We start from the raw sequence: 19,505 nt of genomic DNA on the forward strand, positions 1-19,505 counted from the left end.
TGGGATAAGAGGGGTAAAGATCGAGGGGGGAAGAATAGAATAGAATATATACATTTTGCTGATGTCATGGCAGTACTGACGGAGACCCTAAGTAAACTAAATGAAATACTTGAAGACTTAAATGAAGCTTGCAAAAATCAAGGTACAAGGATCAACAAAAAGAAGACAAAATGTGCGGTATTACGTAAAAAGAGGAAAGGACTGAGATTAAGAAAGGAAATCAATTTTAAAGCACGTAAAGAAATTTCAGTACCCAGGGAGCTTTATAATTGATGACCTGACATGCACTGTAGAAATTAAAACACAAACATCAAGAAATAAGCAGATATTTAATAAGAAGGAATGACTGATAAATGGAAAGTTAAACTTAGCATTAGGGAAGAGATTAATGAAACGTTTTATTTGGAGTATGATGCTCTTTGTAGTAGAAACGTGGATGATGAGAGAGGCAGACAGAAAACAAATTGAGGCTTTTGAGATGTGGTTGTAGCACCGATTATAAATGTCAGATGGCAAGACCATTTAGCAAATTAAGTATTATAAAGAATCAGAGAACAGGAAAATGCTAAATAAGTTTGAATATAGGAAAAGGAACTGGCTAAGACATTATATGAGAAGGTGTTAGTTAGTGTATGTGATAGAAGACATGGTGAATGTAAGAAAAGAAAGGAAGAGATTTCAAATGATGGATGGGATTATGGAAAAGGGAAAATATGCTGAAACAAAGAGGTTAGAGAAGGATACACAAGGTGGAGAGCCAACAACCGTGACAGGACCTGCTCTAATGGCAGAAAACTATGAATAAATTAATGAATGAATGAATCTTACTTTCCATAATAATTATCCTGCTCCATATCAATATTTTATTCCAACTTCCAAGTTCTGTTTCCTCATTTTCAGACTATATGAGTATGCCATTTATACCTATGCATTATTTTCTCCCCTGAGAAATTTTTCTTTCCCTTTCCAGTGAAAGATAAACGTTAATAACACGTTCAGTGCCAAGCACTTGCAGACACATGGTTTATACAAACATGCAACCTTCTGGCCACGCATACATGCGCTGGTAGTACAGCTGCTTTTCTAACTGTACCGGTAGAGGTCAGCATGTTACTTTTGACTCAAATCATATGTTCAGATATCAGAAATGTTTATATTTTGTTACTGTGCACTGCATTCATAGTTGAAGCGAGTTTTTTTTTTTTGGTGGAATTTTAAATTTATATGAACTTTCATCACTTTTGAAAGTAGATAGATATATTTATAAATTATTTGTATTCCAGTTAGTATTGATTAGACAATTATGTCTAACTTTTATTTTATAATTATATATCGATATTATTACTTTCATTTTAAATTAATACTTTTTGGCGAGTATGTATATATAATTATAATAAAATGTACATTTCATAAATATTTTAAACTTTATTATAATTCTTTTAAATAAAGACATTAAAATATACAATGTGTTATTTCATTACGTGTTTAAAACATAAATAATATATTTATTTTAGGTGTTTCTCAGATATATTCTAAAATGTTCAGCAGAGTTAACGTAAAAATTAATTTTCAGGTCATATACAAATCAGAAGATACTTGAAGTCAGATGAAAATAAACTGTAAATTAATCTAACTGAAACAAAAGTAAATTAAAAAATTCTAAATTTATTACTGATATATGAATAAATTGAGGATTTATTTCATGTAAATATTTAACAGACTTTTTTTACATAAAATCTACAAACTTACGTCTTTCTTTTTTTATAAAATGAAGAAATAAATTATTTTTATCTAATTAAAAGACCAGAAAATTAATTAACATAAATTGCCAGCATGAAAAAGTAAGAAATTTATGAATACGCTCAACCGCACACGAGCAAGTGTTTATCATAGACAGTATAAATCCAGTGCTTTTTTGTCTCCTGTGCACACCATACACTAGTGCATTATCATTTTTTTTTCAGGGTTTTCAAAAACTTTTTTATACCAAGACATAAATTTTGACAACTAGTATTCTTGAGTAAAAAAAATCAGCAAGGAGGGTTAATACACCGATGAAAAGCCAACAGTGAATGTGTTAGATGGTAGAATATAGATTTTTACTAGTCATATGAAAATGGTAAAAATAAATAGCCAAATAGTTTCTATCAAAAAATGACTAATTTAACAGAAAATTGAAACAAAAATAAATACAACTACAAAAATAAAATGAAGAAAATAATCATACCTGCCGGTGTAAGCAATGAATTAATACAGCTGTGACAAAATTTTGTTTTTCTTCACTATGCACATCTTTTTTCAACCAATTTTTATTGCTAATAATTTTTAACATTGCAGGAATAAGTGGACTAATACTCTGCTGAGTTGGTATAATATTACATCTGTGTACTTTATTGTCCTCAAGTTCCTCTTCAACCACTGCAATAAAACAAATATAATATATATTTATAATATAATTATAAAATATAATTTTACATTTTATCTATATATAAAATAAACCAAAGTATTTTTTTTACTTTTTCTGTTACTTTCTTCAAGGCAGTAACAGAAATTTCCTTAAGTATCATTTCATCATCATCATCATCATTAATATTTTTAATATGACTGAACAACCTTATTCTTGTTTGTCCAATCCACTCTCCCAACACTATCTTTATAATTTTTCATATTTCACTTTTAACCTGACCCAGTCTTCTACGTTAAAACATATCTAATTCCATTCTGCTGATACTAATATTATTTTAGGAATAATTTCATATAGTTTAATATTTTAGAACCCTTTTTTGTTAATTTTTGTTTTAAATTTTAAGTATTATTTTTATATGTCAACATAACTGTAATTTGATTTCCTTTATTCGGTTAATGATAATGAATACATATATTTTCCTTTGCACACCTGTCAATCTTTCCACTACCTAGCTAGCACAATCATAATCATGTACAGAAAATAGTCTATGACTATTCTGGAATATTCATAGTGGAATGATTCTATTCCATTTTTATAATTTTTCTTGAACATAATACATTTTCCTTATCAAAGATAAAAATATTACAGTTAAAAGTACAAGACAACATTATTTACTGATATACAAAAACACATGGATGGAAAGGACATAAAAAATTAAAAACACTTTAAATATGAATACAAACATTAATACACTACATACATACATATATTTAATTTTTTTTTTTATAAGTATACCAATCAAATTATTAATCCCACCATCATACATTAACTGGTTGAGTTATTGAGCTCTATGAGGTTTCAAAACAATGGGGAGCCAGCCAGACGTTTATCTTGATGAAGAGAGGAATGTTGCTTATTGCCAAAACCAGGATGTAAGGAGATAGTTCAGAATCTCCACCTAAACTGTTCAAGTAAAGCCTTTGTGAAACCTGCAAACTGGGACTACGCATCTCTCTTGCCACGCACACCTATGAATCCCTCATCAAATTTTAAGTATAATCCCTCACAGCACTGATCCTCATAAAAATATTAAAAATACACATGATAAATAGGTTTCAGTAGCACTATATCATTCCATTTACAAGATCCTAAATTGTGCCATGCATCTCATAGTGAGTAAAAAAAATTTTTGCTTCATGAACTGCTACTTTACCAGCACTGTGCAGCAGACAATCATACAATAAGATTATAAACAGCTGGTAGTTATTAGAGGGTACTATCTCAGAAGCTACCAGTTCATGTTGCCATGGCGACCAGCTTCATTTTCAACAGCCTGTCAATAAAAATTTTAGAATAAGCCTAATCAACAGATGTTAAAAAGACTACAAAAAAATGTCACAGTACAATAGTTGTGAACAATCATTAAAATCAAGTCTGATTTAATCAATCAGCCAGTGGTTGGTCTGGTTGAACAATCAACCAACAGTTGTAAAATGACACGTCACTAAAATAACCAAATAGGTTTGAAAGTCTATTAATTTTTTAAACAAACTTATAAGATTCAGATAATAATTCCAAGAAGTACTTCCATAAAAAAACATCCTATTAATTAAAATTAAAATAAACATCCTATTTGTCATAATGCTATTAACTATTAATATCTTGCAACGTATTGTCTGCCGGACAAGTTGAGACACTGTGCTAAAACTGAGATTCAATGGTGCTAATAAACACAACAGTGTAAGTGCAGTTTATTCCTTGGCTGCAGACATTGGTCACTTCTATAATACTCCGGAACTTCATTTTTTCATCAGCTGTTCGCTGGTTTGATGCACTTCTCCATTTCTTTCTGTTCAGGACTGATAGTTTAGTTATAACATTTGTTACAATTCACATCTTTAATATTTACATTGTACCTCCTAACCTAGTCTCCTCCTATTGTACCAACTGTAAACAAAATGATCTAACTTCATTCTTTTAATAAGAATGAAGTCACATATATAGTCACTACCTTAGCAGGCTCCAATAAAGAAATGACTGTATTGTCAGTTACCAGACTGTATTGGCAGCTAAACACTTGGTGTTACAGATGGAACCGACATAGCAGACCCAACTCCATGGCACATTCTCCAGGAAGAAGGAATAAAGGATAAGGGAAGGATTAGGAAAAAGGAATACGATGGAAATTTGATGTAATAAACTGCTTTGTTTTTCTATGGTATCCTTAAAATTAATCTAGGAACTAATACTGCATCCTGTAATGTTGTTTATGAAATAGCTACTGTTCATATACTAACATCTTCCACCTTACATTATACTTAAATTTTTACAAGATCTTTAAATAACAACAAAAATTGCGTTCAGCAAAAATTCCCATTTTCTCAAAATAATCAGAGAATTTGTACCATATACAAAGGTTATTAAATCACACAACATGATCGTATAATTTTGGTAATTTAAGCAGAGTTATGTTTCAAAAATACATACCACTATCAAAATCAATAAATTATCTTCAAATTAAGTATCTATCAATTAAATACACAGATGAATAAATATGACTTAGTAGCGGAATAATAAAACAAACACAACATGAGTGTTAGCAATAGGTGACAAGGAACATGAAGGATTCAATGCATGAAGGACTCAACTGCAGTCTCAATCCATAATATCTCCTACTTGCATGGTAAGAGATGAAGAAATAAAAATTTACTAATAAAATTACTCAATGACCATAGTAAATGGTGACTTTCAAGTCAGTATAGAAGTACCTAAGCTTTTCATTGATAAGTTTCAGATCTCAAATCTGGTCAATTTTGGCAACAAAAAAAAATGTTCCATTAGTATAAATATTATTACTGAAGATAAATATTGCAATATATTTATCACTAATCAATAAATAAATATTACTCACTAATTATGAGGTCATCAATATTTGATTTTGCATGGCCATGATAAGCCACAGCTTCATTAGAAGCATCTGTGATAGTCTTGAAATGAACAGCTATATTACACGATGCTTCTTGAATAATATCTTGAAAAAAGGTGATAACTGAATCATTCACCCCTTCTTTTGTCAGGCAATGCTGCCATATCTCTACTTCATCTTCTACACCTTCCATAAAACCAGTGCTGAGTAGCAACCTTTCCAACACGACTTTTCCTTCTGCTTTCAGATGTGTTTCCATCAATTTTGTTAACATTTGAATACTAACACCAAATGCTTCCTGAAACAAAGACAAAAATTAGAATAATATAAAATTAATCTCAAGTATACATAATATTTTCAACAATATGCTATAATCAGTAAATGTATTTTACAATTTCTGACAAGATTATAATTACATTTAAAATAAAAAAACACTGAAACCAGCAAAGCAGTGTTCTTTTTCCATTTTTAAAAGACTCATCTTACGGTGTTTAAAAATGTTTTAACAAGTTTAAATAGTTCAACTGATTTAATGATGAATGACTTTTCCAATTATACAAACTACAGAATTCTACCCATCACAACAATGTGTATATTTGAGAATTGACAATTAATGTAACAAAAAAACTTTTTAAAAATCCGACTTAAGAATTTAAAAAATTGTTGATATTTTATCATTTTTTTTGTTTTTTTTTCAAGTTGACACTGTTATGAAAAATGTTATATGCAGTAGCTGCCAAGCAAGGGATTCAAATGTAACCCACATATTTTTAATAAAGATTTTTATTATTTTTTTTTTTTGGCAGTGTAATTTTGATCATCAAATTTTCATTTAGTCAAGGAGACCAAAGTGAAAACCAAAAAATATTTTACCATTTTTTATCAATTTTAGGTACTGCATAATTTTTTAAGGTAAAAACATCATCTGATCAAGAGGCTATTTAAATCGTAGAAATTTTTTACTTAACATTTTGATTTTCTTTCCAATTATACTCTAGATATTGGATAATTAGGTCATTAACCCTTTTAATGCCAACATCCAATCAAAGAGACATCTTTAAATTATGCAAAAATTGCCAGCATTCATTTGAATGGACATTTCAAAAAAGGTTTTTTTAAATTAAAAATACAAACTAACTGTTTAGAAATATTTTGTGTAGTAGAAGAATATTTTCTGTAAAAGATAAATTAAATTTCAAAAGTGCCAGCCTCCATAGCGCAAATGGTAGCATCTCAGCCTTTCATCCGGAGGTTCCAAGTTCGACTACCGGTCGGTCAGGCATGGCATTTTCACACACACTGCAAATCATTCATCTCATCCTCTGAAGCAATACCTAATGGTGGTCAAGGTTAAAAAAAATGTCAAAAGCATATATGTGCAGTTTAGTTAAAAATAAAACATAATTAAATCCCATGTTGACCAACCAGTAATGTTGGCAGCTTCATAAGTTGTAACGGCGTTGCTTGTTTGTTTACAGTCATGCTGTCATTTGTCTTTTGTTTATTTTAACCGTGCATTTTGTTTATTTTATTTTATGCATTTTATTTTACTCAGAGGTAAGACAGGAGAATAGAATTGAATTAAATAGTGCATTAATATGGATTTTAGAACATTTCCAAAATCTCTGTACACTTCAGATCGTTAATTAAGTGTTTCATTTAGGGTTTTTTAATATTTTAAAAATTTACTTATAACATTGAAATTACTTAATTTACTTATATTACACTGAAAAGTTGTGTATAGGTAAAAAAATACTTTTTTTTAGTAGACCAGTTGATATTGTGTAAATATTTTTCTTTTACCACTCTGAAGGACTAAAAATGAGAAAAAAACTAACTTTTCTGTAAGTAGAATATTTTTCATTTTTTATAAATTTTTCTTTGAAAATAGTTGCATATCCAACAAGATATCATTGTTTGATGTATTCTGAATAAATTAATGTAAAGTTTAAAACCATAAGATATGATTATTCTTGTCTAACCATGTACTTCATATAAAAGCATCTCTGGCAATTTTTACAAGGTAATCACAAAAAAGATTGGCACTAAAAGGGTTACGATTAAAAACTCTAAGGTATATTTGAAAAATAAAAATTTGTCAAGGGTAAAGCTAGGAAATTATGTAACCTTTTGCTGACTTTTTTAAATTATATTAAATAATTAATGTTTCTGAAAGTAATCTTTCACTGCATATCATAATTAAAATAAAGATACTTTATGTCATTTTCATGTCTTTCTCTTTTAAAGGCTGTAAATGTTTTGCACTATTTTACGCATTTACAGTTTGAGAGAACCAATATAGCCTTATTTCTTTACCTACAACTTAAGTTTTAAGATCAATCAATCATTTTAAGATCAATTATTCACCTTCTTCGCAATTCAGCTACTTCATTCATAATCGACATTTGTATCAGTAGAGCTTATTTAGTTTTTATACAGTGTGTTTTTATGTTAATATATATGATGCCTTTTAAAAATGTTTTTAATTGTGAAAATAAAATCTATAAAGATGCAATATCCTACAATGAATAGACTGCAACACTGAATAAATTTACAAACAGAAAATAAGGTTGGTAATGAAGTAATAATTTTTTCTCAAAATGTCCAAAAACAACACATTCAGATTCTAACTGAAACAGTATTTTCCAATACAATTTTTGTTGCTGTTACCTTACATTAACATTTAAAATAATAATTATAGTAATAATTTTTCATTTTTATTTAATTATTAAATTTTTTTCTAATTTTTATTCGTCATGCTCTAAAAATGTGGAAATGCTTTAATTAATAATAAATATGGAAACCAGGAAGGAACATCAACACAAATGTACTAATTAATCAAAATGCTTAAAAAGTAAATAAAGATATTTATTTTTGAATTGAACAAGAATACCCATACAAAAGATAAAACAACCGATTTGAAGCAGAAACAATTTTAAGAGTTCAACTTTTTTAGATGATTAAATAATATTATAGTAAACAAAAAATGGGCACTGTCAGTTTCAAGCAATAACCACAGCCATTAAATAGCTTCATAATAACCCATACTCTATCAAGGTCAAACCTGACTCAACTTCAAACTTGACCAAGAAACTGATGATGTAATGTACTTTTCAAAATTACACTATCTTTTCAGGAATTATCAAACAAATAAGTAAACAAATGTACACACATAATTCTACAATACTCACGTTATGAGCAAGTAAAAATGAACACCAATATAGTAACAATCAAAAAAAAAGTGTACATCACCTTCATTACAAGTAATGTACACTCCATTAATATGTAAGTTATTATCCTGCATAAAACAATCTAATGACATCATATTTTTTTTTTAAACTGGCAAATATTTTTTTTTAAAAAGTTTCCTGGCACTGTTCTTTACATTTTAAATTGTTAAATGTAAATAATTCCATAAAACTAAGTACAATTTATTTATTTTAAATAAAATATTGTAAATATTATTATTTGGCTTTTACAAACGAAAAATAAATAACGATATTTAGTTATTTTAAGTTATTAAATAAAATAAATGAAAATATAAATTATGAATATTATTAAATATAAGTTAATGATGATTATAATCATTATTACTAGAGACCGGATTATATGCATTTGCATATTAAGCCCATTCTATCCGGCTACTGCATGATTTCCTTAAAATCTAGTGATGATGATATTTTCGCTATATTTACAATATTTTTCAGTAGGATACCTAGTTAATAAATGAAACCTTACGTTGTAGTCAGTCAAAACAATAGGTTTGGCGGACTAATAAGTTGCACGGCTCTTAGAGCGCATCTAGTAATCGTGCATCTATTGTTTTGGTAGGATAATATTATTATGAGGCCAAGTAAAACACAGACTCACACTAAACAAGGACAGACAATACCGTTCTGCATCGCACACACCTAATGCAGCACTCCTCCCACTAGGCAATTAAATTACGTATGTTATTGTTAATGCGCTCATTGCAACAGTTTAGATTTTACTTATTTGTGCAAAGTTTAATGTGTACCATGCCTACTGGAAAAAAAAGGTTCATAGACAGCTGACTATCCTGGAACATTAACATATGACAGAAATAATGTTGTATATTGTCGAATTAGCGAGAAAAATATTTCATACAAAAAAAAGTTTTAAATAGAACAGCATGTCAAGACAGGTCTTCATGTTACAGGATTGCAAAAGAAAGGTCCATGACAACTTAAAACAGCAGCAAGTAGCAGTTTCACTTCCAAAGGTAAATAAAAAAACCACCTTAGCATGAATTTATATGAAGCATTGCTTACAAGTAATATTCCTCTTCAAAAACTTACAAATCCAACCTTCAAAGAATTTCTGAAAAAAATTTCTTGAATCAAAATAAACCACATGAATCAACATTGCATAAAAATTACATACCAACAATTTACCCACATGTTCTGGAAGAAATACACAATGAACTTAAGGATAGCATTATTTGGATTTCAACTGATGAAACTACAACAGCTGTGACCATTACAGTGCGAATTTAATTGTCAGTGCATTAAAACTAGTCTTCTTCTTCCTATTTGGTGGCCTGCAAAGACCTTGAAAAAACAAATCATTCTAAGATCGCGATTTGCGAGTATTAAAAGAATATTTTCTGAATCTTCTGAAGATGAAAGAGTGTTTATATTTCTCTCAGATGATGCTCCCTACATGATAAAGGCAGCCAAAGCCCTCTTAATATTTTATCCCAATTTGATTCATCTGACATGCTTTGCTCATGGAGTACATTGATTTGCTCAAGAAGTACGATCCACGTTTGGAAATGTAAATAAACTGATTTCATCAACAAAGAAAGTGTTTCTTAAGGCACCTGCTTGCAATAAGGCCTATAAAGAAAAATTGCCTTTACCTCCCGAACCCGTGGTAACTCGATGAGGAACATGGATTGAAGCTGTACTATTTTACAATGAACATACCATCAAAGAGACCATCAAAGGTGTAATGAACAACTTCAATAGCACAGATACTATGGCAGTTTGTCAGTCCAAGGAAACATTTAACGATTCAATATTCAATATAAAAAAATACACACCTGTGATCAGCACTCATTTTTCCCACATAATTGCAAGTATTAAAAAGCTTCAACCCCAAGGTTTAGAGTTGAATGAATCTACTCAGTTAATAAATAAAATTCGCCAAATGAACTCCGCATTGCCAGAGGTATTCCCATGTAAGCTTAAAGAAAAATTTGAAAATATTTTGAATAATAACCCAGGCTTTGTTTTTTTAAAACCAGGCTTGGCTTATTTTTATTAATGGGATGGGTGAACTTTTGCCAGAAACAATAAGTGCTAACATAGCACCCAAATTCAAATACTGCCCAGTTACCTCAGTGGATGTTGAACGATCCTTTTCTACTAATAAAAATATTTTGAATGATAGAAGTCACAATCAATATTTTGAATGATCGAACATTTGGAACAGTATCAGATTGTTTACATTTACAAAAGTAACAAAATGTTACATAATTGTTAATTATCGAATTTATTAATACTTTATTCAACTACTTACTAATTGTATGCTGATTTTGATCTAAAAATTACTACTTTTTTTATTATTTAAAGTTGCATATTTTGATACTTTTCATGCATATTTTAAGCATTTTTCATGAATATTTGCATGCATATTTCAAGCTTTTTACGTTGCATATAATCCAGTCTCTAATTATTCCTATTAATGATAAAATTAAAATAATAATAGCAAAAATAGCAGTTTTATCAGTTTGGGTGACTGGGTTCAGAAAGCAGATTTTGACAAATGTAAAATATAAAAATTTTCAATAAAAAAATTTGGGTTCAATTTGATTCCCTTAATCACATATTTTTATCTTAAAAATCATGTAGTATTAAAAGTATAATTTAGAAGATATCAAAAGTCTTAGTAAAAACATTTTAGGTCCAAATTGAACTCTTAGACCTAAAGAAGTTTTTATTATCACCATTATACGTGTTTGAAATATAATTGCTAAAAATGGATATAAAAATTTTATTTAAAAAAATTTGGATCCCATTTGATCCCTTGCTTGACAGCTACATCATATAACATTTTTAACAGCCACAAGTTGAAAAATAGATTTCTGATATTTGAAAATATCAAAAATTCAAAAGAAAAAGTTAATCCTTAAGTTGGTCCCTTTTATTAAAGAAAACTCCCATGCTGTCCACATTAATACAAGATCTTGTTGGATTTTCAATCTTGAAAATTATAACAGAAAAAGTTTTTTTATGTATGGGTCAGCCTCCTTGTTTTTGCAGCTTAAAAGTCTATTTATTAGACTAATTATTTACCTTAATAAATCAGCCCAATATTGTGCAATGTTAACAACAAAGCTAAAAAAATTATAATTAACTAAACCAAAAAATGTAGGTACTACAATCCCTTGTTGTCTGATGGGGTCAAAAATCAAGCCAAAGCAGAAACATAAATATAGTCACATGTTTGTGTCAAATTTTAGTTTTTTTATCAATGAGTTTTTAAGGTAAGAGGCAAAAACTGTTCAGAAATAATGCTTAATATCATCCTCATCCATAAATCCAACTGACTAAAAACTATAGAATTTTAAATAACTTATTAATACTTTCATTCTACTACGGCTAAATTTTCATGTCCATTATACAAAAACCAAAAAATTAAAAATGACGAAGACCACCCCTCCTATTTTTTTTAATTTTGTCCAAAATTTAATGCTATCAATGCCCCATATTTATACAGAACATTTTTGAGCCATTTTCAAAGGTTTTATATTGAGCCATTCCAGAGAAATCATAATGCAGGTTAACACATATACTCATATGTACCTTCTGGAAAGTTCCATAAGTTCTTTTTAATTTTTTGGGCTAAGGGAGTCGCGAAACATTGATCGGCGCAAAAACTCAAAATCCAAAACTTTAGCCAATCACCATACTTTCTCTTTAATATGTAATGCTACAGCAGCAGTAGTGCTTTAGTGGGTAAACTAACAATCACTGGGACCATAAAATGCTATTGTTCAAATTTTTGGTGTTATATTATTTTTCACTTCTACTCATTCAATAAAAGAATGCAGAATATTTTTTTATTTGCTAGGTACTTAATACAGGAAAATAGGTCACATCATGTGGCTCTTTAGGATGTGTTAGTAAACTCATAAAACAAGTAGATGATGATCAGCCTAGATTTTTAATAATGTCAAAAATATAAATTTGTTTGTAGTTTTTTGAAACAATAAAAAAAAGGAAATTTAAGAACAATGTTTTTAAAAGCTGGCTTATATCTATAATGTTATAATTTATCTTTGTCCCAGTGCTTTGTCTTTGTCATTTTTTTTTACTCTGAAAAGATATAAATACAACATTGATAAGAAAAATAAACACTTACCTCAGTTGGGCTGAGTTTTTTTAAAACAGAAACCATTTTTAAAGTTTCTAATTTAAATAATGCAATCTTTTCTTGATTGGTTTCATCTGTGATTTTTGAGCAATCTACCAGTGAACTCTTAATGAGATCATCAGACCAAATTTGTGCTGAATCAAAATATTCTGGTGAAAGTTTATAAAATAACAAAATAAATTCAACAAAAAGTATGTTGTAATCCAGTTTTGATAATAGCGATAATGGAGTAATCTCTTCAGAAGTTTTTGTTCCCATTTTCCAAGCAGATACTATCCATTCAAGTTTTGGACCAAACTGGGAAAAAAACATTAACTCACTTAAATTCAAACTGGTTTCTATTCCAATATTTATTAAGATCTAAGCATGTAATATAAATATGTAAGAAATGAAAATAGAAAACTAAGTTGAAAAAATCCTTGACAGCATTCTACAAAATATGATAAGTACACCACTAATTGAACATTTAAAAAAAATAGTATCCTTGAACCTGGAAAAAGACAATAATACTACATCAAAACTAGGTTGTTCAATATAATAATTTTGGAGAAATATGATTTACAATAACTAATAAGGAAAAGGTAAATTTTTGTAAGAAAAACCAGAAACATAATTTATCATAAATGTCAACAACTAAAATAAAAAAATTAAGATTGTAGGAATTTGCCACACTAGAATATGCTCTGTGGAAATTTCCAATCATTATGCTACTAAACTAACAGCCAGTGTCAGAGATGTATATACGTAAGGAATCATTTCCATAGTTTAGGAATGCTTCTGATCTGGTGAACAATGATAACATTTTATAGTCAAAATTTTTACTAATGACAACTATAGATGAGAGAATACAATGATTCCAAGGGATATGAATGAAAACTTACATAAATCACCTTAATGAATAATCAATAGATTTACAAAAGTTAAAATGAGTCATCATTAAAAAAATACTATACCCCACAGAATGAAAGATAAAGATACAATTTTAAATCAAATGGCTAATCTATTATATGAACTTACATAATTTTATTTATTGTTGGTTTAAAATTGTTTTAATCCATTCATGTAGAATAATTTTATAAACGTTATTAGTAAACATTATACCTGAGCACAAAAAACTGACATTGTGGAGGCGATGTTAATTTTTTTTTTTTTTGGTTTTTCAAGTGTCATTTGTTTCCAGTAGTTTATGAAAAAAAATATCATGGAACGCTATACACCTCAACAATGTATAAATCATAAAAATCTATTATCAAAATATAGAATGGGTACAGCTACATATCATGCACTTTGTGATATTTATTTACAAAAAGCACATATTTATGACGCACTAAAAATATTTAAGATACAACAAAAGCACAATTCATCATTTGGTTAAGAAATCTGAAGAGAATTTTCTCTACTAGATGTCGAAACACAAATTCATAAAGAAATGCAAGGTGTCAAGAGAATATTCCTGCTATAAGCCCAAGTTTTTGTGAAAATCAAAATTTATTGGTTTCATGTTCACAAGAACTGAGCCTTTCTTCAACAACAACATGACAAAATTTGGAATAAAAAAATTATTATTGGTCTACACCAATGCAAGATTCAACTAACTCAAAAATTAAAACAACAGGACCCGTTCTCTCCATAGATGGTTTGCCGATTGGACTCTAGAGCAGCTCAAGTGGATCCTCCAAAATTTCATTAAAAAAAATCATCTTTTCAGACAAGGCTTTTTTGGCTTGATGGTTTTTAAACAACTAAAATTGCCATATTTGGGATGATTCAAATGATTCAACAGCGACGATTATATCCAGAAAAGATCACTGTTTGGTGTGGATTATGGGCTGATCGCAACACTGGGCAATTTTTTTTTGACAATGAGCAAGAAACATTTACTGTTACAGTAAATGGTGAATGCCATCAAGTTAAGAATTGTGATTTTTTTGTTTGAAAATTTGGAAAATTTTGATTTGAATGACATGTGGTTTCAAAAGGATGGTGCCGCATGCCACATAGTTGTTGAATCAATTCAGTTATTGCGTCCAAAGTTTGGTGATTCAATAATTTCATGAAATGGTAATGTTAACTGGCTATAAAGATCATGTGATTTGACTCTTGTGATTTGGCACTCATGTGATTTGGCTTTCTTTCTCTGGGGTTATGTTAAGTCACAAGTCTATAGCAACAAACCACTAACGACTGATGACATGAAAGCAAATATTCGACACATTATTAGTGGAATTCAAGCTGATTTGTGTGAAAGCCACACAAAATTTTATTGATAGACTTGGATATGTCAACCAAAGATGTGGAGGCAACATGAGTATTTTTTTTAACACAACAATGTTAAAAGCTTCAAAAAAAAAGTTGGCTGATATTACACATACTTCTTGTTTTATTGCAATATTACTTTTTGCACTGAAAATGAAAGACCCTAGAGTATCCACCTATTAGTCTATATCTTAGAGAGCTTACTTTGAGACCAAATAGAGTATACAATTTTAAATATACAAACTTCACTTCAAGAGCAATAATCTATGATACTTTTTGAACATATCAGACAATTTCAGTCTTTTAGCAAACGGGATCTTGGAATTATAGCAGCCACACAAAAAATAGCTCTGTCAGGCAGGCAGGCAGAGAGAGAGATTTATATCTTCAAATATACTTTAAATATTTCTGTCAATATTTTAAAAACTATTTCTAGTAATGATATATATTATTTTAACTTTTGTTGCTAATTTTCATGCATAATACATGGTTACAGAACCATATAATACACACAAGATTTGTTCAAAAACCATCTGACCATTTTTTTTCTCAAAAATTATTTGAATGCAAGAGGTAAAAACCTGGTAGAATATAGCATCAGTATGCAGAGAACATGAGTATGCATGATTTGTAACCTTATAGAGCATTTAGTTATTGTTCGTCCAGTAGCTACTGAGTGTTAATGTAACAGATGTTTTTTGAATTCTTATTTTCTGTATGACAGAATGCATCGATAACATTATTGTATCAAATTTTGACTAAAGCTTGATAATAGCTGAGGCAAAACAATTAATAAGCTTAAGAAAGCTTTTGAGAAGAACGTTATGAGGGCTGTACAGATTGAAGAATGGAGTAACCATTTTCAGAGTGGCCAAACTTCAGTTGAGAATGATTGACAGATCGACATACTGGTATGACATCAGCAAGCCAAAATCTAAATGACATTAACAATGTATGCAATTTGATCATGAAAACAATTTGGCTTGCACATAGTGGCTGCCAAATTTGTACCAAGTTATTCTCACTTTCAACAGAAAGAAATTTATTTTTTTGCTGCACAGGACATGCTGAAGTGCACAAACAGTGATTTTAACTTCCATAAAACCAGGATAACAGATGATGAACCTCAGGTTACAGATACAACCATGAAATCAAAGTTCAATCAGCATAGCGGATGAATGCACCAGGTTCTTCACGCACAACATGAAAAAGCAAGACAAGTGACGAGCAAATTAAAAGAGATGACTTTTCCTTTACTACAAGGAGTTATACATTACCAATACACATCAGAAGCACAAAATGTCATCAAACAGAACTATCTGGAGGTTCTGCACTGTCTTCATGATGCAGTTTAGGGAAAGAGTCCAGGTGTGTAGGAATCATGTAAGTAAGTAGCAGTTTCATCATAATAATATACCAATCCATTCATCAGAATCCAGAATTTTTTGATTAAGCGTAGAATTCCTCAGGTTAGCCAGGCTCCTCATCATTAGACATGGCTCCTAGTGATTTCTGGATGATCCTCAAGCTGAAGATGCAATTAAAAGGCCCCTGATTTGACATAAAAGCTAGGAGAACATGATTTATGAAACATCACAGCTGGTAGTCATTCCTAAAGAAGACTATGAAAAATGTTTAACGTAATAGAAGAACTATTGCATTAAATGTGTGGAGTCACAAGGGGAATGCTTCAAAGGAGACTAGGACTGGATCCACTAAATAAGTTATTTTTTCACAACATAAGGTCAGATACTTTTTGTACAAACCTTATACCTTTTTAAAATATAGTTTATAGTTATAGTTTAAAATGTCTTTATTCTACACCCTCCTAAGTGTGTTTCTAAAAATGTTTTTTTTTTTTAGCTCCATTTTTTCTTCATAGATAATGCAATTTTTGAGATTTTAACAATTTGTCTTAGAAGAATTTGTAAGCAGTTCTGAAAATACAAGGACATAAACGTATAACACTTAATAAATTTCTCTTCTATTAGAAGATCAGATAACAAATATATATACAGGTGCAGCAATAAATCAAGCGATTTTTCAGTAACGTTTTTTTTTTTCAGACAGTTGAACAAGGATAAAATCACTACTGCTGTTTTATAGCTTACTGAAAAAGCATTTAGTTGCAATGGGGCAGTGGTGTGGAGAACAACGTATCTTTGCTATGAAATGTTTTATAAAACCAGTGACAATTACATGATTGCTCAGCATGAATTTTGAAAACATTACATAATTGATCGTAACCACGCTATTCCATTAACTCATGCCACTGAAACTTGGATTCAAAACTTTGAGGCCACTGCTTCTATACTAAAGAAGAAAGGAGTAGTGTAAAAACAATACGTACACCTGAGACTATTGCTACTGTGAGAGAGGCATTTGACCAAAGTCCACGCCTGTAAGCACATTGCCATTCTGTCACTCGGACTGTCTGATCACAGTATACAACTAATTTTATACAATGACTTTAAACCTCACCCACATAAAATTCAAATAACTCATGCAATACATGAACAAGACTATGAAAACAGGGTAAATTTCTATCAAACTTTAATGCAATTAATTAATGAAAGGCAAGATCTTATTAACAATTTACTGATGAATGATGAGGCTCATTTTTATTTGTTAGAATTTGTTAACAAGCAGAATTTCTGATGCTGGGCTTTCAAAAACCCAAGAATTCCCCTAGAATTGCTGCAAAGAGTAATGAGTAACTTTCCTTACAAGAGATATACTGAGTGTATACAGCAGAATGGCAGTCAACTGCAAGATGTCTTTTTTGGACAATAAATCTGTATTTTTGACGACTTAAAAACAAAAAAAGTAAATGGCTTCATGTCTATGTTGTGTTCATACTTGTTAAAACCAAATAATTTACTCTTAATAACACTTTTAAAATCGTTCAATTTACTGCCGCAACCTATATGAAAACTTAGAAGAAATAACTTTTCTTTAGGTAAAAAAAGTCTTTTGTTTAGTACAAGGTGTGTCTTAAAGCAAAAAATTTGATTCTGAACAGTTCAGAATATTTTTTATAGGAACAATAACCTTATCCAAACAACCATTAAGTAAAACATAAAAATTCTACTTTTTCTTCTTATCCTTATTTCTTTTTATCTAAGTCAGGTGATAGATGATAGACTGCCAACTAGATCAGTCTCCTCCAAATCTGAACTTTGCAGGTATCAGTCCAGCAAATGCTGAGAAGATTTTTTTACATAAAGATTATTAGCTATGTAATTAAGTAGTTTTACTTGCCTCATCCTCCAAACTTATCCTATAAAATTCAAGAAGTAATTCTGATATCTAAATTTAAATAAAATTCATTTCTAGCTTTTATACAAATAAAAATAGTACTACAGTAAATTAGAAAATAGAAAAAATTAGAATAGAAAGGTGGAACGAAAAATTACTGTTGTATGAAAATACAAATAATAAATACCTTATTTAAATGTTTAATTATAACAGGAACAACAGTTTTAGAAGAAAACTTGGCAGATGAAATGAAAAATTCCATCTTTTTTATAGTTGTAACAAGATATTTTATTGCACCCGCTCTTACAGCTGGATCTTTATTATTAAAACTTTCTTCGCTGCAAACTGTTTGTAGTACTGATGTAGGAAAGCAAAAGTTTTTCGTCAGTTTTAATAATTGGTGAGTTGCAAGCGTATCAGGTAAGCATAATTTAGGATCTAACTTTTCAACAACCTGCAACCAAAAATAAAAAAGGGATACAAACACAAAATAATTTATCACAAAAAATTTCAGTTGATGTAATTATCTAATTTTTATGATATTTCATGACTCTCAAGATAATAAAACTATTTTATATAAGTTCCCAATAAAGTGAATTTTCCTGCAGCTTGTTGCATCTTAAAATTGTCAGGGCCAGGATGTGTTGTTAATTAAAATGCAACAACATAATGCTGGTTGGGAGATAATACCAAAGAAATATTGTTATCAAGATGTAACTGGTCCACCCAGGGCTCTCAAGCTCTCTCCTTCACATGAAGGCAAACAATGCATTAATCATCTTCTAAATCAAATAAACTGAATTTATATACAACTATATTATTACATTTATATACAAACTAAAATATTCCTAATAATTTTAATGACAAATAAATAAATAATGCATTGTACCAAACAAAAGAAGATAACCAAAATTTGATTATCTAACGTAAAAATTTCTTACAATGAAAATATAAAAAATAGTATGATTCGATGACTAAGTTATAAAAATGTTTAATATAATAATAAAAATTATAATATACCTTTTAAATGAATAAATAATTTAATAGAATATTAAAATTACATCACAAGATAAAATTAAGAGAAGAAGCATTTATTATAAAATTATAATAATTGTAAACAAATATGCATTAGTAAAACCAATAGGTTTTATTTTAATAAAATTTATTCTGAAGAGAATAGTTCTATAAGAATTGATAACAAAACATCATCAGACAATAAAAAATATAGATTAATTATGAACAAAATTTACACAGACA

The 19,505-nt window shown here is 29.3% G+C and overlaps 1 protein-coding gene across 3 annotated transcripts in view; it reads right to left on the bottom strand.

Annotated features, from left to right (window-relative positions):
* The window catches only part of LOC142319837 (nucleolar pre-ribosomal-associated protein 1), a 246,924-nt gene that overhangs the window by 144,844 nt on the left and 82,575 nt on the right, over nucleotides 1-19,505 (bottom strand). For all 3 annotated transcript variants that reach the window (XM_075357521.1, XM_075357512.1, XM_075357518.1), the window contains exons 9-12: nucleotides 18,436-18,702; nucleotides 12,723-13,031; nucleotides 5,319-5,631; nucleotides 2,228-2,418 (exon numbers count right to left, since the gene is read on the bottom strand). In XM_075357521.1, the coding sequence (XP_075213636.1) occupies nucleotides 2,228-2,418; nucleotides 5,319-5,631; nucleotides 12,723-13,031; nucleotides 18,436-18,702 (1,080 nt within the window). The remainder of the gene's footprint in view (nucleotides 1-2,227; nucleotides 2,419-5,318; nucleotides 5,632-12,722; nucleotides 13,032-18,435; nucleotides 18,703-19,505) is intronic.

Source organism: Lycorma delicatula, chromosome 1, assembly GCF_047948215.1.
Source record: "Lycorma delicatula isolate Av1 chromosome 1, ASM4794821v1, whole genome shotgun sequence".
Taxonomy (NCBI): Eukaryota; Metazoa; Arthropoda; class Insecta; order Hemiptera; family Fulgoridae; genus Lycorma; species Lycorma delicatula.